The sequence below is a fragment of the Ursus arctos genome, unplaced genomic scaffold (genome assembly GCF_023065955.2).
Source record: "Ursus arctos isolate Adak ecotype North America unplaced genomic scaffold, UrsArc2.0 scaffold_18, whole genome shotgun sequence".
In the NCBI taxonomy this organism is placed as follows: domain Eukaryota; kingdom Metazoa; phylum Chordata; class Mammalia; order Carnivora; family Ursidae; genus Ursus; species Ursus arctos.
In genome coordinates, this window is record NW_026622852.1 from 38,528,566 (window position 1) to 38,555,815 (window position 27,250).

At 47.2% G+C, this 27,250-nt stretch overlaps 1 protein-coding gene and 1 long non-coding RNA gene across 15 annotated transcripts in view; one reads left to right on the forward strand and one right to left on the reverse strand.

The window, feature by feature from the left end:
• Positions 1-27,250, forward strand: part of PALM2AKAP2 (PALM2 and AKAP2 fusion) — a 564,113-nt gene that overhangs the window by 511,385 nt on the left and 25,478 nt on the right. For 12 of the 14 annotated variants that reach the window (XM_048223130.2, XM_057313652.1, XM_048223131.2 and 9 more), the window contains one exon: positions 19,016-21,407. In XM_048223130.2, the coding sequence (XP_048079087.1) occupies positions 19,016-21,407 (2,392 nt within the window). Of the gene's footprint in view, positions 1-9,493; positions 9,640-12,958; positions 13,115-19,015; positions 21,408-27,250 lie in introns of those variants that run through there. The other 2 variants (XM_057313654.1, XM_026506038.4) reach the window with 2 other exon arrangements.
• On the reverse strand, positions 9,147-16,230 carry LOC123001412 (uncharacterized). The gene is made up of 4 exons (XR_006410276.3): positions 15,966-16,230; positions 12,967-13,807; positions 12,810-12,883; positions 9,147-11,470 (listed from the first exon to the last, which is right to left on the reverse strand). It is a non-coding gene; the product is annotated as an uncharacterized LOC123001412 (long non-coding RNA).

Here is a 27,250-nt window from a genome sequence, read left to right on the forward strand (position 1 = left end):
AGGGAGTGTGGCTTGACATTATTTCTTCACTTTGGATAGGAGAGGCTCAGAAAAACTAAGGGGGGAAAATGGGAGATTCAGCGTTTTAGAAAACAACAAAGCAACATCGTGGCACAAGCGAACCTTTTGGTTCCAGCATCTCACAGCTTGAGGTTTCTGTTGATTGTGTTGCTGAGCCATTGAAATCCCCACCTGCATGCCTGGCCCCTATTATTTCCTGCTCCTGGATCCCTACTTTCTGTCCTCTTGTTTGGGGAGGTGTCCACGTCCGGAATGGACTGGCTTCTTGGGGCTCCCTGCTATTGTGGTCCAAACTGTGTACAAGACAAATAGACATTCTTGGGAGTGGCTAGACACTATCTAGAAAATTCCAACCATTCAGCTGAAGAGAAAGTCACTCACCTAGAGCATTTAGAAGAGAACTCCAGGCATCTCAAGTAGGGGCAGATGGCAGACGCAACCTTAAGACTACTGTCCAATTTTGGCTCAGATCATGACCTCAGGGTCGTGAGATTGAGCCCCGCATCGAGCTCCACACTTAGCAGGTGGTCTGCTTGAGATTCTCTCTTTCCCTCTTCCTCTGCCCCTTCCCCTGCTCGGGTGCTCTCTCTCTCTCAAATAAATACATAAATCTTAAAAAAATAAAAGACCAGCATCTGAGATACAGCTAAGAGCTCAAAGTGAATTTTCCGTTCAGTGAGCCATGGCACATCACGCATCTTGGGAAAGCAAACAGGATGTCAACATTTGTTTCTTTGTTGTGGCCTTTGAAGAGCTGGACATGCCAGGGCTTAGATTGCAACTCTGTCACTTACTTGCTTTGTGTCCTTGGGCAAAATACTTCAACTCTGAGCGCATTGTCTTCACCTGCAAAATAGAAATTATACCCTACTTCAGGGTACTGCTGTGTGGATTTATTGAGATAACATATGTAAAGGGCATAGTAAATTGCCCACACATTGTAATGTCCAGTTAATAGTTGTGACCATTGTCATCCTTATCATTTTTATTTCTAAGCCAGAAAGCACACGGGAGATGAGTTCTGGGATCCAGTTTCTCAGAGCTAATCTTCCTTGTTTGATAAGCCTCTGGTCTAGATTGTCCCAACTTCTAATTCCAAATCTACGTGGGGCGGGGTCATAGTTCACTGCCCTTAGATAAGCGGCTTCGGGTCAATCCTAGCTTCACTATTTACTGCTCGGTATCTTGAGGCAAATCACTTAAAACTCGGGATCTCAGTTTCCTTAGCTGTATGAATAGAGATGTCAGGGTCCTGGCCTCAGAGGCTGGTTTTGAGGAATAAATGTGACTGTGCATTGCAATCAATTAATGGCAATGGCAGCATGTCATAAATGCTTATTGTAAGGCTATGACCACTTGATCATCAACCTCACCCAATACCTTCAAGATCGGTGGGGCCCTGTCTTCCTTCTCCAGTTCCACAGGGTGCGCACCCACTGCCAACTCCGAGACTCTGAAGCTTCAGTCTTTGCAAACTGGCTTCTGTGGGCAATGGTCCCGACGTGTGCTTCTTCTGTTCCGATTAGGCAGTTGGTAAGCCTGTACCCGTTGCTGCCTGAGTATGTCCTTATTCCATAGCTATCCCTTTGCTCTTCCTGTTTGGTCTGCCAGTTTTAAAAAGTGCAAATGTCCTGGGGCCACTCACCTCTGACAAAGCTTGAAAAATTCTGTTATTGGCTTGCTGCCAACATAGAAAGCCAGCGTGAACTGCCTTGTGTGGCCAGCTTACCTTGTCCCTGTCATGAGCCCAGCTGCTTTCACATGCTGTCTCTTAGGGAATCTTTGCAACAGCCTTAGAAGATGGGCGTGTTACTTTTGTATCGCTGCTGTAACAAATTCCCACAGAATTAGTGGATTAAAACAATAGAAATGTATTCTCTCCCAGTTCAGGAGGCCAGGAGTCTGAAATCAAGAAAGGCAGGGTTGGTTCTCTCTGAGAGCTGTGAGAATCCCTTTCATGCCTTTCTCGTAGCTTTCGGGGATTGCCAGCAAGCCTTGGCACTCCTTGGCTTGGGGATGAATCACTCCGACTTCCAACCTGTCTTCATATGGAGTTTTCCTTCTTTGTGTATGTCTCTGTTTTTCCCTCTTATAAGGATACCAGCCATTGCATTGAGGACCCACCCTACTCCACTATGACAACGTTTTAACTAACTATGTCTGCAAAGACCCTATTTCCAAATAAGGTCACACTCTGAGGTTCCAAGTAGACTTGAATTTTGGAGGGAACACTATTCAACCCACTACAGTAATTATTCCCATTTAACAGACGAGGAACCTGAGCTTCAGGAAAGGAGCAAATCCTTTGTGTAAGCATCATGCAGTCCACTTGCGACACCGGATGATTCAAACCCTGACCTTCTTTTCTCTAAGACTCACGTTCTTCCTACTGGATCACCTTACGGCACGTAAATAAATGGAGAAGAAAATAAGGCTCTAAAAATCATGGCAGCAAAATGGTTAGCTGCAGCCAGCTACTAGATCAAAGAGGGTCTCTGGGGGGTGAACAGGATGAGCAGAGTCTGTGCAAGTGAATGGTATCCCCCTTTCTTGTTGCTGGTTCTCAGACTTTATCCTGTTTGCATAATCAGCATAACTTGTTGGCTCTCAACCACTCCTGGGATTCCACGGCTGGGCAGAGAGATTCCTCATAAATGAGACATGAGGTAGATGTCGGGTTCCATTGGCATTAAGCAAAAGGAAAGAGCACATTTCTTAGTGTGAAGCCAGATACTCTCCTACAACTCTCTTGCACCCCATCTTACTGCTGGTTTATGCTTATCTTGCATCCCTATGGGGGGGGTGGAGAAATTCCATGCTTTCCTTCTCCCGCAGAGGTTCCTTCCTGGCATTCAGAGTCACAAAGGCAGTGGACGGAAGCAGGTGACTGGCTCTCGGCTGCCTCCAGAGTTCAGCTGCCCAAACTTTTCCCAGAATGTGGTCCTGCAGAGCTGGCCCAGGGCAGGACTGGGAGAGCGCCGTGCTGGGGGCAGGAGGGGAAAAATCCGTGTGCTCACCCTGGTTCTGGCTAAAGCACAGGACGGAACCAGGGTCAGGTCCTCAATGTCAGGGGCAAGCTCACCTTGGCTTCAATCACAAATGCCACTCTGGTACCAGCCCCAGAGTCCTGTGTCGTCAAGGGCATCAGTTTGCTGCATGAAGTGCGAGCCAAAAATTTGGGTGGGCCTGGCTTCAGCCTTCCTTGCCCTTTGGCTGCCCTCCACACCGTGCTCTTCTTCAGCAGACCAATGTCCCCAGCACCTGTCCCGATCCAGAATTGCCGCTTAGTCCTGGCAGAGCAGGACTCTCAGACGGACCATCTGGCTTTTCCTGGAGTTCTCTCTTGCTGCCAGAGAGCTCCGGAGGCGGGAGGGTCAGGGGTCTGTTTGCTACCCAGTCCGCCTTCACCTATGGCTTTGTGCTTTAGAAGAAACTTAAGAAAACTGAGTAGCAGTTCATAGTGACTCGAACAACCCTGATGATGAAACCTGTTTTGAGTAGAGGTCCAAACCTTCTAGAGCCTTCCAGCAGTTCCCTTGCAATTCATAGGTAGCAGATTCAATAGAACCAAACCTTTCTCGTGTTGGTAGGTGGTAGGTGCTTTTGTTGAGTCTTCTTGGAGCTCACAGGTATTTCATTTTTAAAGTACCTCTGGATTGTTGTGTTTTCCTTCCTCCTCCAGACTTGTGAGCGTAGTCGTGGGGAGGTGAAGACATACGGCTCATTACCTCCTGCCTTTGAGCAGGGAAGTGTGGTGGGCTGAATTTACTACTCGGCTCCAGGCTGAGTCTTCTTGTCGCCCAAGGGCTGGGACCTGGGGGACAGGCAGGAAGGGATCCTGAAGCAGAAATGGCATGTGGGTCCAGGGCCCAGGGTTCGGAATTACCCCAGTGTAGTTATTGCCCAGCTCTAAACGGCTCAGCATTCACTTTCAACATTAATAAGAGATAAGAATGGTTTTGCTCACCGATGACCAGATTTGCCAAACCCCAAATAGTTTTCCCAAATATTATTTTTAAAACTTGACTCAAAGCTTTAAAATACTTTACTAGAACAAAAAATTGATTCAAATTCATTGTGTATGTGTGTGTGTCCCCACCAGTCTATCCGTCTTACAGAGGAGGTTACTAGATGGACTTACCTGCATGTTTAAGTTGAATGGAGCAAAAACAACAACAACTATTGTTCAGAATAATAGATAGAGTCAGCCTCCAATTTTTGCTCCCTACCCACTGATCAGACCTTCGGAAATTTTCAATGGGGTTTTCCTATGACGTATCTTGTCTGTGACATAGTTCATGGAATTCTATGACATTTGACTTCCCAAGAGGAATTTGGTTACTCACATAGTGTTACACAACCTTTCTGGGACTAGGAAACTCATGGAAGGAAAATGTCCCTATAGACAGTGAGTCAATTACTTCTCTTGATGAAAAAGGAAGATTACATTATCGTAAGATGTACAGAGAGAGAGAGACTGCTCCTAAAAGTATTATGGATCACCCCAAGAAAGCACATCTCCCTCGGGGGCAGGCTGCATTCTGATGCCCATTTGCTCATCATGGCTGAGTAAAGGCTTTAGTATTCATTGCATAGATCGAAAATGGAGTTTAAGAGGCACTGCAGTACCTAACAAGTAGATAAGCCTTGGTCTATTTTTGTTGTTGTTGTTAGAGAGAGAGAACACATGTCCACCTGCCCGTGCCATGGTGGGGGAGGGGCAGAGGGAGAGAGAGAATTTCAAGCAGGCTCCACGCTGAGCACGGAGCTCAGGCCAGGGCTCCATCTCACGACCCTGAGATCATGACCTGAGCCGAAACCAAGAGCTGGATGCTTAACCGACTGAGCCACCCAGATGCCCCCCTCCTAAAGCCTTTCTAAGCAAAGTCGCTGTTCTGTTCCCATCTCAACAATTTTGCCTCAATGAATTAAGGACGGGCTATGTCTTCGTTTCCCACACTTAGCCCCAATTAGAGATTCCTTTGGGTACATTTTAAATTGTCAATATCCCCATCAAATTCACATCTGAGAGCAAATGGCTTGAAAGACTGGTTCCGTGCTGAGGCGTGGAGTCATGTGGAGCTGAGACTTGGAGGAGGACCTGTCTGAATGGAAGTAGGGGAAAGGGCAGCCATGGCCATTTAGAAAGGACATCTGGAGGTGCCGAGACCCAGGCTTCCTTCGGTGTGTGCCTTGTGTTGGACCTTGGAGCAGTTTGAAAAGCTGCAATCCTCCCGCTCCCTTCCATCCTGGGAAGCATGTAGAGAGAGCCTTCCTAGTGCTGACCCCTCCCCTCCGCCCTGCTCTGCAATGCCGTGCAGCAGGCTGGGCCTTACCATCTCTAAGCCAGCCTCTCTCCACATTGCCTACTTCCATCTCGTTCCTCCTGATCTCAACAAATCTACTTTGGAACATTCTCTCACACTAGGTATATGCACGGGATGGCTACATGTAGCAGAATAAACTGCTTCAACCAAAGAGGTGAAGTTCTGACAAGGGGAATGTCTAAGACAGCCGAGTTCCATCCGGGCATCCTTGCAATCTCTCCTGGCACAAGTATCAGGCGGTTTCAAGGGCTGAGGCTGCTGCTCCTGGTGCCATTTGCTGGCTTGCTTCCTCTCGGCTCTGCCCTCATCATTACCGGCTCAGAACTACCCAGCGCTTCCTTTCTGCCCAGGGTTCACCCCGGCTTGCAGAACTACAGGGATTAGGAGCAGAAAGGAGGTGAATTTTGAGGGTTCACCTGGTTTAGGCGTCTCATTTGTCCGACCGGAAAACTGAGACTCAGAGAAGAAATATGGCTTCCCCAAAGTCACGTAGCAACAGGTGCATGGTTTCAGAGACCGCCTGTTTCTGCCTTGCATTTGCTGTCCCTTTTGATCCTGTGCATACTTCCTGGGTTCCCTCCTGAGCGGCCCGCTGTGGCTCCCAGGGCAGAGCCCTGATCTGTGGGTGGGAGTCGTGGATTCTAGCCCGAGCTCTACTCTTGACCAGCTGTGTGACCCTAGGGAGGACTCTGCTCCGCAGTCTGGGGCCCGCCCTGCTGTAGAAAAGGTGAGAAACCCCACCTTGCTGTTGGTAGAGGAATAGAGAAGCTACGTAAGTAAGGGTGTGTGACACAGACTGGCACCCACTAGGTGTGCAATAGATACTTGCTGAATGGCGGGCTTAAGAGCATCCATGGCCTTCAAACCCCAGCTACTGGGTGCTCGCAAATTGCCCACCGCTTCCCAGCCAACCAGGGCCAAATTTCAAAATGGCTTCATTCCCCCCAGTGCCAGACACCCTCAGAGACTGAACCGAAGATCAGGTTACAGCACAGGAGAATTCAACTGGCGGTCCAATTTATTTTCATCAATTCAGGAAAACCACCCCAAGCTCTGAGGCTGTGCGGAGGGGAGGAGGAGGGGTGAGCAGCAGTGAGGCGTGCGCACTGGATCCAGCTCTGCTCAGTCCTGACAGGAGAGCCACCCCCATCGAATGCAGGGCAGCTCGCTGTAGCTTTTGCCACGTATATTGACCTTGCTGGTTTAATTTTGCCCTCTGCCTCCAAGTAGAAACCAGTTTTCCTAAACTCTGTCCTATTTTTGCAACCAGAGGGAAGGGTGTGTGTGTGTGCGTGTGTGTGTGTGTGTGTGCGCGCGCGCGTGTGTGCGTGTGTGTGTGTGTGTGCGTGTGCATTTCCTAGGGCTGCCGTAATTGCCGTAACAAAGTGCCAGAAACTGGGCGGCTTGAACAACAGGAATGTACTGTCTCACAGTCCTGGAGACCGGAAGTGCAAAACCCAGCGCCATGCTTCCTTCTGACGGCTGTAGGGAAGGATTACCCCAAGCCCCTCTCCTTGGTTTATAGATGCTGCCTTCTCTCCTGTTTCTTCACATTGTCTTTCATCTCGGTGTTTCTCTGCATCTAAGTCTCTTTTTATAAGGGCGCTAGTATTGGATTAGGGCCCGCCCTAATGACCACGTAACTTGATTACCTCTGTAAGACCCTATCTCCAGATAAGGTGACATTTTGAGGTACTGTGTGTTTGGACTTACACATATGAAGTTGGCTTTCAACCCATAATGGTGAGTGTGCGTGTGTGTGTGTGTGTGCGCACATATGTGTGTGTGTGTGTGTGTGCGCACATATACATGCGTGTAGTGGACCATAGCATCTCAGACACCAGTCAGAAACATGCCTACTAATTATGAGGTGCCTGGCTGGCTCAGCTGGTAGAGTATGAGACTCTTGATCTCAGGGTTGTAAGTTCGAGACCCACGTTGGGTGTAGAGATTCCTTAAAAATAAAATCTTTAAAAAAAAGAAAAAGCATGCCACTACTTAGATAATAGTACTTTTTTTTTCTTCTTTTTTAGTTTATTTGCTTTTTAAAGTTTGTTTATTTATACTTGTGGTAATCTCTACATCTAACATAAAGCTCCAACTCCCGACTCCAAGATCAAAAGTCCCACCGACGGAGCCAGCCAGGTGCCCATAGATAATAGTACTTTAAGAGCACACATTGTTTTCTCGTTTGTGAACAGGGAAGATTTAAAACAATTTTTTAGGGGCGCCTGGGTGGCTCAGTCATTAAGCGTCTGCCTTTGGCTCAGGGCGTGATCCCGGAGTCCTGGGATCCAGCCCCACATCAGGCTCCTCCACTGAGAGCCTGCTTCTTCCTCTCCCACTCCCCCTGCCTGTGTTCCCTCTCTCGCTGGCTGTCTCGCTCTCTGTCAAATAAATAAATAAATAAATAAATAAATAAATAAATAAATAAAAAAAATCTTTTTAAAAATTTTAAAAAATTAAAAAAATAAAACAATTTTTTATTTTTTATAAACCTCCTCACGGAAGCAGAGGGGCAGGTGTGATTATGTAGAAAGTCCTAGATACCACTCTTGCCTCTTGGCTTGAAAACATCTCTTCATGGAAGGCCCGCTCCTGCTTTGTCACTCTCGAGCAGAGCAATGCCACCCTTGGTGTGTGATTTGCCCACCTCACGTTCCTTTAGACTGTTAAGTAGCATCTTGAAATGCCTCTGGCTATACTACAGAACATTCCAGTTATTCCAAAGGGTACATAAATTCAGAGTTTCCATAGCACTCCCTGGTGACTTGGTATCACCAAATTAGCCCTTGAGAAACCCCTGGATATTTCTAAATAAATGTCAGCATATTAAAAATGTCATTTAGATGTTGGAAATAGTTGTCAAGTATAGTGTACCTTTAGCTTCCTTTTCAGAAGGGCCTGCCTGGGCTCCATCTACTCTGATGATTCTTTCCTTGACTTGTATTCTCGGGAGGGTCCCAGGAGGTCGGCTCTGCTGGCCAACCCGCAGACCGCAGGGCAGTCCTGCCCCCAACTTTGGGCTGCTCACCTGCGTCACCAAGAGGAGCTGCTCCCAGACTGACCGTGAACTTCTGGCGGTGCAGGACCACACCTGGCATTTGCCCTCCTCTCCCTGTGCACTGTAAATACCCATTCTCTCTCTCTTCTCCAGAATGAGTTCTTCGTGGCCCTGCAGGGACCTGAATTCTGACTGACTTTCTAGTCAGCCAAACCCTGAGTTATGCCAAGTTTTTTCTAGGTCAACCCAAAGTTGGGGGCCAGTGGGTGGAACCTGGGGGCAGTGTTGGAGGCTACTCTGAATATACCTGGGCAGGGAGGGGGACCTACATCAGTTCCCTCATTAGCCCTAGCGTGTAGTGCTGGGGGTCTGATTCTGTGGCAGAGAGTGGGGGACGTTTGTGACACGCGTGTCAACGCAAGGCGTGTAGGGATCTGTTTGTTTGGTGTCAGAAGATACTGGTGAGCTCTGAGAAAGTGGGGCCACTTCCCCCGCGGACATTCCTTAAAGTTATAGCGCTCATCCCAGACTTCACATTCCTCTGTCCCCCTTCAGCGTGAGACATCACGTAACCCTTTAAAATATATCTTCCAAAGACCGTTAGAGGACATAAAAAGTGCTTGTGAGATAATATGAAGTTAAAAAACATTGGCTACAAAATTCCATGTACTGTCTGGTCTCAACTATATTAAATACATATTTCTAAAAAGGAGACTAAGTGGAATGCAATAAAATATTAACTGTTTTCCTCTGTGTGGAAGGAAGATGAGTAATTTTTATTTTCCAAGTTTTCCACAGTGAGTGTTTATTATTTCATAGACACACAGGCACATATATCTATTTTATAGAGAGAGAGAGTCCATTTTACTGGATCTTCAGGGCCTTTCAGATTTTCTGCTACCTCAGCATCGTCAGGATATTAATTCCCTGCTTGCCCAAGGCCCGTCCATGACTTTCCAAGGAGGCAGTGGTAACTGGCTGGTATGAACACTGCTGAGCCCCGAGCCCGGGGCCCTCTGAGCGCCTGGCGGGGCCGAGTGGCCCGTGGACAGCCCCTGCCCTCCAGGCTGGGCCGCTAGGGAGGGGCCGGGCCTCTTTGAAGGAGGTTAAAGTCCTTCTTTGTGTGAATGGCCTTTTAGGGAGCAGAGGGAGGGGCAGCTGTGACATCACAGTCTTCAGTCAGGAGGCTCGGAAGGAATTTGTCCAACTTGAGCCAGTGCGCAGGAATCTGTCTGGAAAAAGAGGCAATTCTGACTGGGGACGTTTGAGACACACACTGTGGGCAGGGTAAGCCGAGTCTGCTGACCTCTCTGACTGTCCTTTTCCTTCTCATCTGGAAGCAGTGGGTTCCTTCCCGAGGCCAGTCTTGGTGGAGGGGGCCTCGGAGTGGGGACGGCAGGGTGAGCGTGGAGTCCTTTCCTGCCGGAGGGAGGGGGGGCCGCTGAGCTCTGACTGGAGACTTGCTTCTCTTTTAAGTCTCGTCAAACTCCCCGCTTTCAAGTTAGAGGGCAAGGGAGGAAACCAGCACCACCCGTGCGGGGCCGGCCAAGATTCGCAAGTGCCCTGTGGTGGATGGTCCCAGGAACACGGTGCGTGCGTGTGTCTATCTGCAGGAGAGAGCGTGTGTGTCTGTGCTTGTCCAGACCAGAAGCGAGTGACCCAGCGATTCTGGTAACTGGTTTCCGAGTGACCACCTTGTCTTTATGGAGTCCCTAACAAGGCCGTGTGGTGGGACCCCCCACATTCATGGAGTGACCTGGGGCTTTATGGGAATGTGCGTGCCTGTCCCCTGTAGGAGCGGGGGTGGGCGGGGGGTAGGAAGAGAAACTCATCAGCTCTGGTCATATGTAGAGTGTCATCTGTGGACAAGGGGTTAAGCTCAGAAGCATCTGGCACTGGTTCCTCTTTGCTCCTGGCTCTCTGCCTCAACATAGTGGATTTGTGCTGGGTCCACAGTGGTGCTCAGCTTTTGCTCTCTGCCATTAGTGGTCGGCCAGGCAAGAACCCAAGATTCTGAACTATTTTAAAACCAAGAGGGACACAGCTGAGTTATAAAGAACTAAAGCTAGCCTTGCTTTTGCTTTCAGCCGACTTAGTTACCCTAGAAATTTCTGGCTGCAGGAGCAGCCAGAGTTCCCTCTGTGGCCCTGATCTTGGTTTATTCTGGAGGTGGGGACTGCCCTGTAAAATCACCTCAGGGTGAAAAGGGCCTCTGGGGAGAGGAGCGTCTGAGGACGCCTTGACAGCATGGAGTTTGTTGCATTGAGAAGGAGGTGAAGCTTGACCTTCTTGGAGCAGAAAGGAAGCCTCTCTCCTCTGTCAGGGGCAATCCTGAAGCCTCCCGGCCAGTCGCAGTCACTCCTGTAGGGAATGGATCTCCACGCGGCCGAAAGAAACAAGCCTTTCATCCGTTGCTGTAGAAAAGGAAACAGCTTCCTTCCTCCCTCCAAGCCCCCTGCCTGCCTTGTCTCCCCCCCGCCCCCCATCTTCAGCTGCTTTCATGGAAAGCCTGTCATAAATGTGTTAATCAGACAACACCTTGACATTTTCCAGATGTGTAGCCTGACATCTGAGCTGGTCGGTGACTTTGCAGCTGGGTTAAGGGGATGCTATTAATAGGGCAGGCTGTGGTCCTGGGGAGACTCCATTATGTTCTAAACGGACCTCTTTCCTTCAACAGAAGCAGGAGCCAAGACATAGTTTGTTCTCAGCGAAGGGAGTTTCCAGAAGTGTTTTCATCCCATCTTCAAGCCTGTATCTGTACCATAAGCCAGAGAGAGTAGCAGGATGGTGATGCCTTGGAAGTTCTCAGAAAGAAAGGCTGGGCCTGCGGGAGCGGGAACAACTTTTTAGAGCTGTCCCAGTCATATTTGGCCGTAACGCATCATGGCAGGAGGTCCAAGAGCCGTTGTTAGTGTTTGCTCCCTTTATCAGGGGTCATAGCAGTAACCCTGAGCCCGCCTGCTCTAAATTTAGCCTGCAATTGCCCAGGAGTGCTTAGGGGCTTTAAGTCTGGCATGTTTCCATCAACCAGGAAGGGGTCCTTCTTGGCGAGTGATGAGGCTTCTGGCTTCCCACAGTCGACACAGGCCCCTGGTCCTCCAGGGCGGAAGAAGTTCTGCAAGGGGGCAGAAAAGGAAAGGCTGTCTGGGACTGGAATGTGGCCCAGGGTGATAGCCTCTCCCCTCCGCTTCCTGGCCCAGAGGCCTGAGGCCGAACCAAGGAAGGAAGCAAGGCGTTCTCAGACATTCCCATTCTCTGTTCCCTCACAGCGGTGGGTGGAAGGGGCCCACTTGGAGTCCCCGCACAGTCTCCGGCCTGCCCTGAGCCTGCCATCTTCCGCAGGGAGGTCCGAGAAGCTGCAGGCCAGCTGCTGAGGCACTCGGGTGCTCTCAGCATTCTCCATAAACTCTTTACGGCCAGCCCAGTTTGTGCTGTTGAACAGGGCTGGGATTTTCTTTCGCTCTTCCTCTGCCTTGTGCTTTTTGTTCTCTTCATGTGAACTGGAACTCTCTCCTTCCAAGGCCATACACTCCTTGCTGCAGAGTGGGGACCACCTCAGCATTCAGGGGATCCCCCCCCAACCGTGACTGCAGCCCAGGGCATGCCACTCTGCAGGTTCTCAGGGCATGCTTATCCTTCCACTTTGACCTCCCTCAGCCCCTGGGCTCCCCTCCCACACTCCTGGGGTTCCCTCAGCCTGGGGAGTCCCTCTGCCCCAGATCTCCAGCCCGTAGCTCCACCCCAGTCCCTCCAAGTCGGGTCAAGCTCAGGAGACTCATGTGGGCATCTTGCAGGTGTCTTGGCAGGCTCCATTAGCTGTGATGCATCCCCTCTTCCATTTACCTTTGGGACAGAAACTACAGCCAGGAAGTGGAGTCCTGTAGGAAACATTCTAGATGGTTCCACCACACGGACCACAGAACCAGTTCTCTGCCTTGACAGCAGTCGTGTCCTGTGTAATCAGAACTCACTTAGGCAAGAGAGAGAGGGTAAGAAGGGAAAGCGGAGATGCCCTCTGGTTGCACAGCTATGCGGAAGTTTCCTTTATAGCCACGCCTCTGTTCCTAGGCCAAGAATGAGTTTGTATTTTTGGTGGAACTTAAAAATAACTGGATTAAAGGATCAGGTCACCTATTATCTGGGGAAGAGTGTTTCTAATTTAACTATCACGGCCTTAGTGGGAAGTAAGCTGGGTTATTCAGAGTAGAAAGCTGGTGGTGCAGCGGGCGCCTGATGTGTGAGTGATTTGGGTCACACTGTGCGTTTAGGCTAGGGGCCCGGGAGGTCACAGCTGGTAACAGGTGGTGCCAAAAGGTAACAGCCTGAGGGTGGCGGGGAGGCAGGTGGGAAGCTGTGAACACAACCGGCACTGAAAGTGGAGTGGAAGCCTTGTAGCAAAGGATACCTTCCCAGTGTCCCCCTGGGCCCAGCCAGATCTGCTAAGGAAAACGTACCTCCTGCAAGTTCTTTCTGCTCACGATGTGCCCAGCCGCAGGCCCAGGTGCCCTGCGAAGAGAGAGCACAGCCCCTGCCGCCCATCACCAGTGGGGCAGGTGTCAGGACCCTGATGTGTTTTCAGTGCAAATTAAAAACGGTCTTCTAGAATCTCACCTGTGCTGTTGACTCTGGCGTCGGGAAGGAGTCGCAGCTTTAAGGAGCGGTGTCCGTTGCGATGCCTGGGATGTGGCCTCTTCATCTTTTGCCCCTGGGTTGTTGCCGGAGGAAGCAGAGGACGCTCCTTCGGAGGCCAGCTGGAAAGGTAAAATTCCCAGACCCAGCGGGAAGTCAGCACCCTCATTTCTAACTGGAGGGCCCTACAGGTAGAGCAGACGGTAGGAAGCGGCAACCCAGCCTCCGGGAAGTCTGTCTCTGTTCGGTTCTGGAGAAAGAGGGAGAGGGATCTCTGACTTCTGGAGCCAAATTGGGAGTCGCACATCACTTCTAGAGATACAAGTGTGCAAAACGTCGACCAGAAAGCCAAGTAAATACTCTTTAATAAAAACTCTCCGCCCTTCTTAACATATCCCTAGGCATTTTGGAAGCCTGCCGTCACTGAGAATACTTTTCGAGGTATTTGGGAGAGAATTTGAAGGACTGGCCTTCAAATCCTGGCAGTGCCACTTCCTAGTCAGGTGACCTCAGGAAAAAATCTTTCAGTCTCTCTAAACCTCATGTTCTTAAGTTCTAAAACGAAAGTAGAAAACTCTGCCTTTCCTGCACGCCAAAGGGCCTGTTACCAGTGTCAGCTGAGAGCCTGTATGCGCATGCCCTGGAAGCACAGTGTGTCCGCAGTGAAGGGGGGGGGTGGTTCTTGACTGTCCATTCAACAGCATCCTCAGATTTTGACTTTGAGAGACAGGAGACAATTATTTTGTGCAGTTACTCTGTTATTGCAGCAGCAAATGCATCTTCCAAGGGTGCTCAGCTTCAGCTCAAATTAATGTTTGAGGATCTGCAGTAGGAAGAGATCAGGGAGGTTAGAGGTGCCTCGGGGCTGACCTTGTAGCCTTGCCCCAGCCTTTCCTCTCTAAATGCCTCCTGTTGATTCCTTCTCAAAATGAAAGCTCATCATCACTCCTGCTCCTCCTCCAAGAATGTCAACCAGCTCCCAGAGAGAATTTAATATTGTTCATTTACACTTCAGTGTCAAATTGCTTAATAATAAGGAACATTTGCAAGAAACACTTTGCAGTTTACATAGCCCTTTTTAAAAAAGATTTATGTATTTTATTTGAGAGAGAGAGTGCGCAGGCACGAGGTGGGGGGCAGATGGAGAGGGAGAGAGAGAATCTCAAGCAGACTCCCCGCCGAGTGTGGAGCCTGACACAGGCTTGATCTCACAGCCCCGAGATCATGACCCAAGCTGAAATCGAGTCGGACACTTAACCCACTGAGCCACCCGGTTCCCCTTACATAGTACTTTTACACACAGTATCTAATCGAATTCCCAAAACAGATTTGAAAGATCTTGTTATGAGTCCTGCTTACAAAGGAGTTATATTCTTCCAGGAAGAGTCCCGTGATTGTCTTGCATAGGGCCTGGCAGAACTTTCGCAGGAGACACAGGCCCCCATGTTGTAAATTAACCCATATAATTTGCTTTGCATAACTATTAAACACTTTTTATTGAATAGTGGCAGCTTGAGACACAACCTGGCTACCAGGTTATAATAAAAGCAGGTCCTGGACCAAGTTCTTTTTTTTTTTTTAAGATTTTTATTTATTTATTTGACAGAGAGAGACAGCCAGCAAGAGAGGGAACACAAGCAGGGGGAGTGGGAGAGGAAGAAACAGGCTCCCAGTGGAGGAGCCTGATGTGGGGCTCGATCCCAGAATGCCAGGATCACGCCCTGAGCCGAAGGCAGACGCTTAACGACTGCGCCACCCAGGCGCCCCACTGGACCAAGTTCTGGCACTCAGAACAGATATTTATTAAATAGACATTTGTAAAAGTACGCATAAAACCTACTGTCTTTAACCTCAAAGAAACCTAGGCTTGGGAAGATTCTAGATGCTCCCAACCTCACTTTGCATGAAGATAGATGAGGCAGTTTCACAAAGGTAGGATTCCCTTACTGTTTAGTCGTTGTTAAACAACCGAAGGCTGGGGAAAGGGCTGTTTCAATTTTGGGCTCCAAGCACCATCCTTAAGGGTATCCAAGCCACAGCGCTCACTCTGTAAATCCTATTCAGGAAAGGCCGGAAAACATCTCTAATCCGCAAATTTGAACACCACCAATTTCACCAATTTCTAACGTTTATTAGGCTAATTGACAAGTCACTAATTTCACTGATGAAAACCCATTTCTCACCTTCATTATGCCAATTAGCAAAGCCTCAGGGGGCTGTGGGAGTTAAAGAGAGCTAAACTACCCAAGAAGGAAGCCACCTACAGAGCCTGGAATTTCTGATTAGCTCCTGGTTGACCACTCTTGGAGTGTATATTCCCAGTTAGGACGGCTGTCTGCCCCTGAATATAATTTAAACTAATTCTGACAGACACAGCTGTATTGTATTGTCTCTGTCCACAGATTTTAAAGTAAATAGACATGCTGACCAGCTATTAGCTCTTCCAGGAAGCCAGTAGGCTGGTGGGTAATATGTATCATGCTGTTGGGGCTCCACCTGGAGGGTCAGCAGGGGAAATCCAAAGATTTCCCTTGGGTCTCTTAGCACCCTTTCAAAATCCAGTCTGGTGGTTCTTTTTTTTTAAGTAAGCTCTATGCCCAGTGTGGGGCTTGAACTCATAACCCCAGACCCCATGATCAAGAGTCATATGTTCTACATACTGAGCCAGCCAGGAGCCCCAGTGGTTCATTTATATCTTTTTTTTTTTTTTTTTTTTTTTTTTTTTTTTTTTTGCATTGGGGCATGGTTTATTTCAGAAAGGACTTTCCAGTTCATTTAATGAATGTGCATTTTACCTGAATCTGGAATCAGGTTCATCTTATCTGAAGCATGGAGAAAATTCTAGTCTTTCTAATCTTCAAAGGGAGCAATGAGCATTTGTTGGTTTAAGCAAAACACCATTTAATGACACCAAGCCCAGATTCCTGCCAAATCCGTGCTGTGGACTTTCCAGCCCACATCCAATTACCTGGTGTACTTACGGGTGGCTTTGATTGCATCAGGCCATCTTGCAGGAAGGTAAATTCATCCTGTTGAGAATAGAACTCAGGAATTTGCTCTTTTGTTAAAACTGTTGCCTAACTTTACAAAAACTCAGGACCTCTGATGCATGATGGTGAATCTGTAATGCAGCGTTATCTCTTTCATTACTTCTACCCCAGTAGAAGAGAGTGTAGAGCTGCTACTTCATGAACTAGATGGAACTGAGTATCAAGAAAAATTTTCTGAATTTGTGGAAAGAAGTGGGAGGAGCCCCCTTGTAACTAAGAGGAAGCAGAGAGAGCCATTTCCTGTTTACAGCCTCCAGTGTCTCGATTTTTTTAAACCAATGAATTGGAACGGAATCGTCTCAGATTACACTGGAACTCCAAACTCTGAGTTTTAACCAGTAATTAGCATTTTTAAATCTCAGTTTGACACATCATAGAAGGCATTTCAAGGAACGAGACTCATCATATCTGACTCAAAGAGCTAATGGTAGTTTTTTTTGGACACAGCAAAAACGTATTGTCAGATGCTATTCTCAGACTTTTAAAAATTTTGAATTGGCACACTTGCTACTTCAGAAAATATGCCTTGGAAAGACTTGGTGTAATTTTTAAGTTCAAAAAGAGAAAAAAGGCTGGCAGGGCATTTCCTTGTCCGTCGTCCAACACTTGAACTGAAGCACCAAGGAGAAAGAGACAAGGTGCTCTTGGGCCCTGCGGTGGACGTGGACTCAGGACCTCCTGTCCCTGTGACTAGCAACAGGCGATCGCTATTCAGTCCTCCTGACTAGAGTACATAAACTCCAGAACAGACTTACAGCTTCCTAGGAAGTCCCATTTTTATTAAGAAAAAAGTGTTGTCTCCTGGAGCTTATGGTTGCTGCTAATCTCATTATGACCCTACAGAATAAGCCTCCTGCATGTTTAATGAATGTTTCATGAACAGATGAATGACTAAATGAAGTATAGAATGAATTATTTGCCTTTTAGCTCCCTTTACTGTTATACATTGCCCTCTTTCCTTTTATGTCAACTAAAGTATTTTATGTTTCAGGAGGGCAGTGATTTTCAACCATAATTTAGTTCCAACAGCTTCCTGCCATTTTCCTACCTTTTTCCCCCCAAAACCAGAAAGGATATAAGAAAAGCTCTACTTATTCCCATAAAGAGCGTTAGCAGTAAATCACTGGTCAAATGAGGCTGGGGTGGGAGGGTCACAGATAATCTGACTCTCACTGTAGCAGTGCCTTGTATGTCTTTTTGTTGGTCTGTTTATTCCAGTAATAGTTTTCCATGGAGTGGGCTAATTTTGACCTAGGTTTACTTGAAATTGAATGGCAGCCAGTAAGTTTCAGGCATTCAAATTTTCTGTAATTCTCAGTGACCTAGAAGTCACTGGCAATTGCCTTACCAAAAGAAAGTCTCGTTAATGTTTTTAAAAGGCAGTAAAAATGTCTTTGACATGCCTCTTGAGTTCATTCTAAAGATAAAAGAACCATCAGTTAATGGTGGTAAAAAAATAAATAAAGATATTAGCATTATAAATATTAATGGTATTGAAGTATCGGACTTGGTCAAAGGCCAGAGCTAGACTGGAAGGTCATCCAAGACCAGACGGTGTTGACAAATGAATAGTTGTTGTTGTTGCCTGTGACTGAAGAAGAAACATATATTACCTGATTGGATTAAGTCTAGAGGGGAACGTAAAAAATGCAGAGTGAAGGAAACCCCCAGTTCATGGAGAACCTTCCAGTTCATGGATAACTATGAGAGGTTTTGTTTTTTAGCATTCTGACAGCAGTGCAGAGCACATAGGGTGAATGCCCATGTTATTCTGGGTCTCGTGAACAAATCCGTAATTATGCGCCTTCCTTGGAAGGATTTTGAGATGAATCCCCTGAGAATCATCGTAAGGTGGTGTTTTAACGTTATGTTCTAAGATTTTAAAATCATTTACCACAGAGACAAACGAAAACGATACCATCTTGCAGTTTTGCATGGAAGGTTGTCAATAATATGAGGCACGCTATGGACTTGAGAGAGGAGGACAAACTTGACCAAGGTGTCTATGAAATCCTTGAGGAATACTCATTAATTAACCTCACAGTTTATCACTGAATTATCTGAGATAAAGAAAAGTCCTTGGGTATGAAAAAAAAATCATCCTAGAATTTGAAAATTAATTTTACTAATGCCAGATAACAAAATTACGTGGGATTGGTAATGGGTGGAAAAAATAGGATTATTTCAAAACATTAAGAAGATGTGGTTTTTCGTATTAAACAATAAGACTGGATTTATCACATACAGAGCATTTTAGGAACGGGAGAGGAGCTGCTGGCCACTAACTTTTCAAAGCAACGCTCACTCCTTAACTAAGGAGCATTGCTTTGATGCAGTCCCAGAGAACAGAACTGTGCAGTCAGTGGCTTTGGGTATGGTGTCTATAATGCACAAGCTGAATTAAGAGCCCTTAGCAATGGGGCACTGTCGCCGTTAAGGGGCCTTGAAAGGAATCCACCATTTTCCAGTATTTTATTTTGGAAAAACTTTCCAAGATGTTTCTTGTCTCCAGAATAATTGAGTTACATCTGGCAGAGAATCATGTGTTCAAGAAGAATTGCTCATGCAAAGGAACCATCTTATTATAGTTGGGGACACACAGATAGTCCTATTACATTTCTACAGTAGTAATTCTGGTACAATCACTATAGAATCTCTTCTACTTTAGAAGATATTTGAACAGTGTCTTCAAATGATCTGGATCTTAACTTACATTGAAATTTAAAAATGGGATTCGCATTTATGGAAAGTTCTCCGGATACCGAGGAAACAAAGCGGAATCTGTAACACTGAGAGGTTTACGTATGAATCACCACGACAAAAGGGGTATGTGAAGAATTACTAGAAGGGAAATCTCTGTTCCAAAGAACTTGTCATTGTTTCAGTTTTCCTTTGAATGAGTTACCAACTAATTTCTCAGGGTTCACCTCCATAAGAGATTTAGTATCTAACTCTGACTTTTGTTGTCTTCTTTATTCTAGAAGCCTCCCCAGCTTTCTGAGGATGACATCCGGCTAAAAAACCAGAGAGACAACTGCAGTGCCAACCCCTTGGAGCCTGCAACCAGCTCCCTTCCCCCAGATCACAAAAACATGGAAATTGAGGTCTCCGTTGCAGAATGTAAAAGTGTCCCGGGAATCACCTCTACCCCACATTCTATGGACCACTCCTCCCCTTTCTACTCACCCCCCCACAATGGCCTCCTCAGTGATCACCATGAAGCTCTGGATAACGACGTGGCCAGAGAGATCCGCTATCTAGACGAGGTGCTGGAGGCCAGCTGCTGTGATTCTGCTGTGGACGGAACTTACAACGGTACATCGTCCCCAGAGCCTGGAGCAGCCATCGTGGTGGGCGGTCGAAGCCCACCTGCCCACGCAGCCGTCCCGCCGGAGCCCACGGAGAGGGCAGCTGGCAGACAGGCCCCTTCTCACATTGAGCTCGGGACCAGCTACTCTGACGCCATGGCGGAGGGTGGAAAAGCCAATGGCCACTCCCCTGACCAGCCCCGAGATCTGCTGGGGGACAGCCTGCAGGCCCCCGCGAGCCCCAGCTCCCCCACCAGCTCGCCAAGCTCGGGCCGCGATGGGGAGCTCACGCTCACCACGCTGAAGAAGGAGGCCAAGTTTGAGCTGCGTGCCTTCCACGAGGACAAGAAGCCCTCCAAGCTCTTTGAGGACGACGAGAACGAGAAGGAACAATACTGTGTCAGGAAAGTGAGGCCTTCGGAAGAGATGCTGGAGCTGGAAAAGGAGAGGAGAGAGCTCATCCGGAGTCAGGCCGTGAAAAAGAATCCCGGCATTGCGGCGAAGTGGTGGAACCCTCCCCAGGAGAAAACCATCGAGGAGCAGCTGGACGAGGAGCACCTGGAGTCGCACAAGAAGTACAAGGAGCGCAAGGAGAGAAGGGCGCAGCAGGAGCAGCTGCTGATGCGGCAGCAGCCCCCGCCCCCGCCGTGCGCAGGCCCCGCCCCCTCCCGTGACCACGCAGGCGCCACAGAACCCGCGAAGGACGACATCGTCACCGAGCAGATAGACTTCTCTGCGGCTCGCAAACAGTTCCAGCTCATGGAGAGTTCCAGGCAAACGGCGGCCAAGGGCCAGAGTACACCCAGGCTCTTCTCTATCAAGCCCTTTTACAGGCCTCTAGGGTCAATCAACTCAGACAAGCCACTGACCATCTCGAGACCAGCTTCCATCGGGGGACCTCCAGAAGATGGGGGTGCATCGACAGCCAAGGGGCCGAAAGCCAGCTGTGCCCTGGACAGCCAGTCTTCGGGCGGAAGCCAGGGTAGCACAGCTCCTCAGGGGAAGGAAGGGCCCTACAGTGAGCCTTCCAAACGCGGGCCCTTATCCAAACTGTGGGCAGAGGACGGGGAGTTTACCAGTGCCCGGGCTGTCCTCACTGTGGTCAAGGATGACGACCCTGGGATCTTGGATCAGTTTTCCAGGTCAGTCAATGTCTCCCTGACCCAAGAGGAGCTTGACTCTGGTTTGGATGAATTGTCAGTGAGGTCCCAGGATACCACTGTCCTGGAGACCCTGTCCAATGATTTTAGCATGGACAACATCAGTGACAGCGGGGCATCCAATGAGACCACCAATGCCCTCCAGGAGAACTCACTGGCGGATTTTTCTCTGCCCCAGACTCCGCAAACTGACAACCCTTCAGAGGGCCGGGGAGAAGGCGTCTCCAAGTCATTTAGTGATCACGGTTTCTATTCCCCTTCATCCACACTGGGAGACTCGCCATCAGTTGATGACCCCTTGGAATATCAGGCTGGTCTCCTGGTGCAGAACGCCATTCAACAAGCCATAGCCGAGCAAGTGGATAGAGCCGTGTCCGAAACCAGCAAGGGTGGGACAGAGCAGGGACCTGGAGCAACTCTAGAGGCAGCCGAAACTGGGGCTCCCGGCTCAGAGAAGCCTCAGAGCATGTTTGAGCCACCCCAGGTGTCCTCTCCTGTTCAAGAGAAAAGAGAGGTGTTACCAAAGATTCTGCCTGCCGAAGACAGGGCACTCAGGGAAAGGGGGCCCTCCCAGCCGCCACCGGCAGTGCAGCCCAGTGGCCCGGTAAACATGGAGGAGGCCAGACCGGAGGGGAGCTATTTCAGCAAGTACTCGGAGGCAGCTGAGCTGAGGAGCACAGCCTCACTCCTGGCCACTCAGGAGTCCGATGTGATGGTCGGGCCCTTCAAGTTGAGGTCCAGGAAGCAGCGGACTTTGTCCATGATCGAGGAAGAGATCCGAGCAGCCCAGGAAAGGGAAGAGGAGCTGAAAAGGCAGAGACAAGTCTTGCAGAATACTCAGAGCCCCAGGGCAAAGAACGCCCCGTCGCTGCCCTCCCGAACGTCATCCTACAAAACCGCGCCAGGTAAGCGACACGCGCCAGAGACAGGTGCTGCGCAGAAAGGCTGATTGCAGCTTCCATGTCTCTTTGTGGAGCCTCCTCTGTGCGTGGCTAGAATTAGCATCAGGGGGGCACCGACGCGAGGGGTTTAGCATCCAGGGACATGCAACCAAAGTCAGAACGTCCCCTAGAAGAACCCTGAGCCTGGATGGTTTGCCAATTTCCCTGAGGGTGCAATTGCTTCTTTCTCGTTGTTCTGCTGTGGGTTTGCTTTAGTAGAGAGTTGTTCTCTTATTTGAAAGGGCTGCCTCTGGCTGAGGGAGGGGCCATGTGTGGCGCAGACCCAGCAGAGTGAGCCTACGTGTGGACCGGCTTGCATCAGTAGCTTCTGTAGTTAAATCAAACCCATCTGATTGGGAGATGTGCTGTGCTAACCCCTTCTAAATGCCAGATCCCTTCCTAGCAATGACAGTCATGACCTGGTGTTGCAGATTGACCCATAGAAGATGTTTTTATCCCTCTTCTGTATAATTGGATTTGTCTTCCTTTTAGTCATTACAATGCAATTGCTTTGGAATCAGGGGTGGTCTCATTCATTCTTGTCCTATGACACATTTGGAGAAATTGAGTTTCTCTATATAAAGGCAGGTCTTTAGTCCCTTCCCACTGCCCGGGCAGTCCCTTTCTTGAATGCTTTGTATAAATGGTTGATGTTAATTATGGTGGTAATTAATGTTGCTACCATTATGGATTATTTCCCATTTGGATATGATGGCAGTTGGATCGCCACACATCCTTCTGTTGGAGAAGGGCTGCTCGAAGTGTGGTCTGGGCTAGTCCGTGGACTGTTTGTTACTGGTCCACACTGCGAATCAGTACAGATACTGAGAGCAAGCATTTGACAGCTCTTGTTGCAATTTGATATTGCCCTCAAATCCAAGTGCCGAATTTTGTGTTTTTTAAAGGATTGGTTCATGACGGACTGAGGGGGAAACTTCTTTCACTGGAGACCATCTAAAAAGCATTACTCTAACATATAATTGCTGGCATTTGACTGGGTTTATCCAGATATTAATCCCATCTTGACACTTGGCTACCTTCAAATTTACAGTGACTCAAGGTAACTGTCTTGATTATTAATTTTTAGATTTGAAATAATCTCAACCTAAAGAAAAATTCCCAACTATAGTACACATATCTTTTATTCTGAACCCTTTGAGAGTAAATTGCCAACATGATGCTTCATCACGCCCCATTTTGTAGAACGTTCCTCAGTTGGGTTCATCTGTGCTTTCCTATGAGGACATTAGGTTCTGCATCTTCGGTTATGTTCTCACTATATCTGGTCAGGTGTCCCTTACAGGGACAGATATTGACTTTTTTCACATGGTATTAATTTTGATCACTTGTTTGAGGGAGTGTCTGACAGGCTTCTATAGTAAAATTACTGTGTCCTTTGTAATTAATAACTATTCTGTGGGGAGTTACTTTGGTACTATGTATCTTTATCCCACCCCTCATCAAACTTTGAATCTATTCATTTATCTGTTTATGTCCATGTGGTCTTGTGGATTCCTATTATATTCAGTGGGTTAGAATCCCTTTCTATTATTTTTATTCTTAATTTTTTTAGATATAGGTTATGGGAGTCCTTTCAAGCTAACTTCAGCATCCTTTTGACATGTCCTCATTCTCCGGGCAGGTCCTCACTTTCTGACACCACAAGATGTTTCAGTCTCATCTTACACTTTCCTAACCCTGAAATTAGCCATTTCTTCAAAGAGCACTAATTCCTTTTTGTGGAGAATGGAATTTAGAAACCAAAATCTGAGAGCCTGGTGTGCTCACTGTTATTGGATTGTCACTGCTCCCAGGCACTCTCAACAAACAGAATTAGAGAATATACACATATTCTATCTGTCTGTCTATCTATCCACCTACCTACCTACCTATCTATCTTGAAAACCGTGAGCTCACCTTGATACCTTTAATTCTAATCTAATACCACAGGGTTCATATTCTCTCCATAGTTGTAACCTCCTTCTTGACAACAAAACACCTGGTTCCTACTACCCTCAATGTATTTATTATTTGATCAATCCCTTCCTCACCTTATGTAACCAATCTCCTATTTTTCTTATCCAACTTGGGCTCCAATACCATGTGCTAGAATACCACTCTCCCCCACCCACTCCTCTGTGGCTCTAGCACACTACTCTGGGCCACTGCGACTCTTCCGCCCCCACTGCAGACACCATCTTGTTGAGCCCCTCCCCAGTGGCTTTTGGACTAAATTGTTCATGAAGGAGAGAAAGAGGAAAAGCATGGTGACTTTCTTGGTGTGGTTTTTAGTTTCTGTATGTCACAGGGCAATGGCCAGCTGAATGAGGCAAAGAAAACTTTCAAGGGCATTGTGTGTGTGTGTGTGTGTGTGTGTGTGTGTGTGTGTGTGTATACGTGTGCTTAATAGAGACTGGTTGGCTTTCCCCAAAGATCCTCAGTTGTCAAGTTCACTTTAAATTCTTGCGGGCTATCTTGGGATAGAGATGCCAGTGGGCATTCTATATAGTATCCTAGAAAAAGTTTTCGTACCACTTGAATTCAGCCCAATCTGAGGAGCCTACTTCACAAGTAAATAACTCTGAAGGGCCTACATAAGAAGGCAAAGTCTAGTGGAGGAAGGTTCTTCAAGCGTCTCAGCAACTTCTGCTCACATGGAAGGTAGATACCATGGCTCATCTATCAGTTATAGTGTGCTCTACCTGCCCAAGGCCCCCTTTACATTATTTCATTATAAAACCTTCCTTAACGTGCACGCGCTCAGTGGGTATTTTCAGTTTTCTTTACCTCTTAATTGAACTTCCCACTGTATTGTTCCCCTCTTTTATTTCTAGCATGTGAACAAAAATAAAACATGTCAACACTTTCCCCTGTTCCCTGATCTGCTGTGGTCCCTTGGGCTTCCCCACTGGGCTTAAAATAAGACAGGGCTCTATGTTTGCCCTCAGCATCCCAGCAGCCCAGGACTGATTTTCCCCAGCACTTCCCTCTGTGCTAATGCTAATATCCTCTCCCATATCCCCTGCAGAGGATTGACTGTGCATGGTAATTCATCCAGGCTAGTCTGTGTACTGCAGTGGTCTAACTGTTGTCCTCAACATAGTCATGATAATGATGCATGTGCACCTCATTCCTTCATGTTTATCTCTAGAACATTTAAAGTAGGTGGCAGGGCTTCCCTGAATTACAACATGGATTGAAAAAAACCTGAATACAAAATGTATTTTCTTTCTATCCACGCCTGGAAATGTTTGGAGTATTGCTTGGCTAGCCAGCCTCCAAATTCATGATCGGGGAGGAGGCTGACACATCGTTCTGAGCAGCCAAACTGGACCAGGGTTGGAACTGCTGGCTCCAACTTTGGTTTTGTGAATGGAGATGATGCTAAGTTCCTACTGCAATACTCCACGTCTCCCACCAGAAGAGGTGATTCAGCTGGTTTGTTGTGTAATTCAGCTTAATGATTCGATATTAGGTGACGAGAAATATAATTTTTAACTTCTCCTCTGGTGGAGATCATGCTGGAAACATGCTGGAATCCTAAAACCTAAGGGAAGTAGACTCCACTGAGAGCCAAGATGTCATAAGGAAGAGCAAGTCTGCTAATTCTCCCCAACCATTCCCCAGGTGTCGAAAAGATGTTTTTGCTTTTAGTTTCCTTGCCTTTCAAAGATGGAGACGATATTTTTAAAAGGGTACTGTCATTCTCAAAAGCAAGTTATTAGGAAAATTATTTTGGAAATTTTATCTTGTTGGCTCTTATGTGATTTTTAAGGAAGAAGTTTCACTTAAATAGGGTTTGCGTGACTTTTGCTCATACAGAAGTGAGCAAGGTAGATACAGTTCCTGCCCTCAGGGAACTTACAGTTCAATGAGAGAAACAACATCCGACAAAGATGGCAATTTCATGGCAGAGAAGCATGAAAACCTGTAGGAGTCCAGATCAAGGAAGACCGCCTCATTGAGAGTATAAGGGAAGTTTTCCTTTCTTAGGACAATACCGTCCGAGCTTTGAACTGAAGGAGTAGAAGTTGGGTTCACGGGTGGGGGAGCAGTTGTTGCAGTGAGGAGGAAGGGCACCTAAGGAAGCCCAAAAGGAAGAGAGAACTTGGTATGTTTGAGGTACTTAATTAAGGTTAGGGTGGGTTAAAGGAAGAAATTTAAAACAAAATGAAAGAAAGTTGGTTTGGAGCCAGACAATGAAGAGCTGCTTTAATGAGTCCATTCCACCAGCTTTTATTGAGGTCTTCCTGTGTACAAGAACTTCTGAAGGCATGTTGCCATCTTGACAAAGGCCGTGTGTCATGTGAGAGGCCATATTCCCAAGAGTGAAGACATGTGTGCCTTCTGTTGATAGTACTCAAAAGTAGAGAAGAAAGGAAGCATTCCAGCAGGTGCGCTAGCCTAACTTGACGGTGCAACCCACAGCACTGCTGTAGATACCCTTGAGGATCAAGTTTGGGAGGAAAACTCAAACTTTTTATTGAAGTTACGATTTAGATCTTTTCAAATGTCTTTTCGTGTTAAGGCTGTCAACAGACAGTTCTCACTTTAGCGCCTGTTGTCTATTATTAGATATCCTGGTTTCACTTCCAAGTTGTAGGCATGACAGAGAAACCCAGTTAGTTAGGTGATGATTACTTTAGTTTTAAAAATAGTTTCCGTTTTCGTGCCAGATGTTGAACTGGTCTACCAAGTCAGATAATTTGCCCAGTGGGACGTGGGCAGAAGGTGTGGGTGTTGAGTTCCCTAACTTGAAGTGTCTGTTCATGTCTTATAATATATGGAAGGATATGATAGTTATACATTTACAAAGATAAAATTTCCAAGGATTTTCAGTTTCTGGTGTCAGTTTGAATTAAGATCGCACATGAGGTGACATTACATTATTATAAAGATTAGCGACTGGGTCTTTTTTCTTTCCCCTTCATTATCTTCAAATATCACAAAGTCCTGGACAGAAAAAATATTTATGTCAGCACAGGATTCATGAAGGAGAGCTTGATGGCTTATGCCATGCAAGATTAAAAAAAATTGGATGAGGCCAAGTCTCACTTGAAATGCCTTCATTGCTCCACAGTAGAAGACCTTGTGTTGGCAACTGGTGGAAACATTCTGTCACAGGCCCAGGTGGGAGAGAGCTCTCCTTCTATACAGTGCTTCCCTTTCCTGCAGGCAGGCACAGGCTGTACAAGCTGTAGGGCTCCAGCTGGCCTTGTGAAAGTACTAAAGCTTAACGTGGAACATCTTGCAGAGCATTATGTCTATTACCATATTTCCTGAACATTCTCTGGTGACACATGCCTAACCATGGTGCTACGTGTTACCGAGACCTTAAAGAGTATATTGTACTAGTTATTTCACACACATTTTCTCATTTTTCATTTGCTCATTTAATCCTCCCATCAGTCTTCTGAGATGTAATACAAATTATCCAAGTCCTTCAGGCCGGAAATATTCAGAATTTTTCTTATTTCAGCCATAGAGTGTAAAAACTATTATTTAGAAAAGCAATGCAAGGCATATACTATTACATAACCCACCCGGGTGGGGTGTGGAGCAACTCCCTATCATTAAATTAGATTTCTGCTATAAAACTTAGGAAAACTTAGTTAGATTGAGCGGGATAAATAAAGTCTAAGAAGAGCCGCATGCTGGGTCTTGTCAGATTTTGTTGCCAAATAGGTTATAACTTGGTTTTCAGAGCTTTGTTTGGATTTTGAAACTGGACAGAAGAGATTGTGGACATATAATATTATTCCCCTTTCAAAGAATTAATATCAGAGTCCAGAGAGATTAAGTAACCT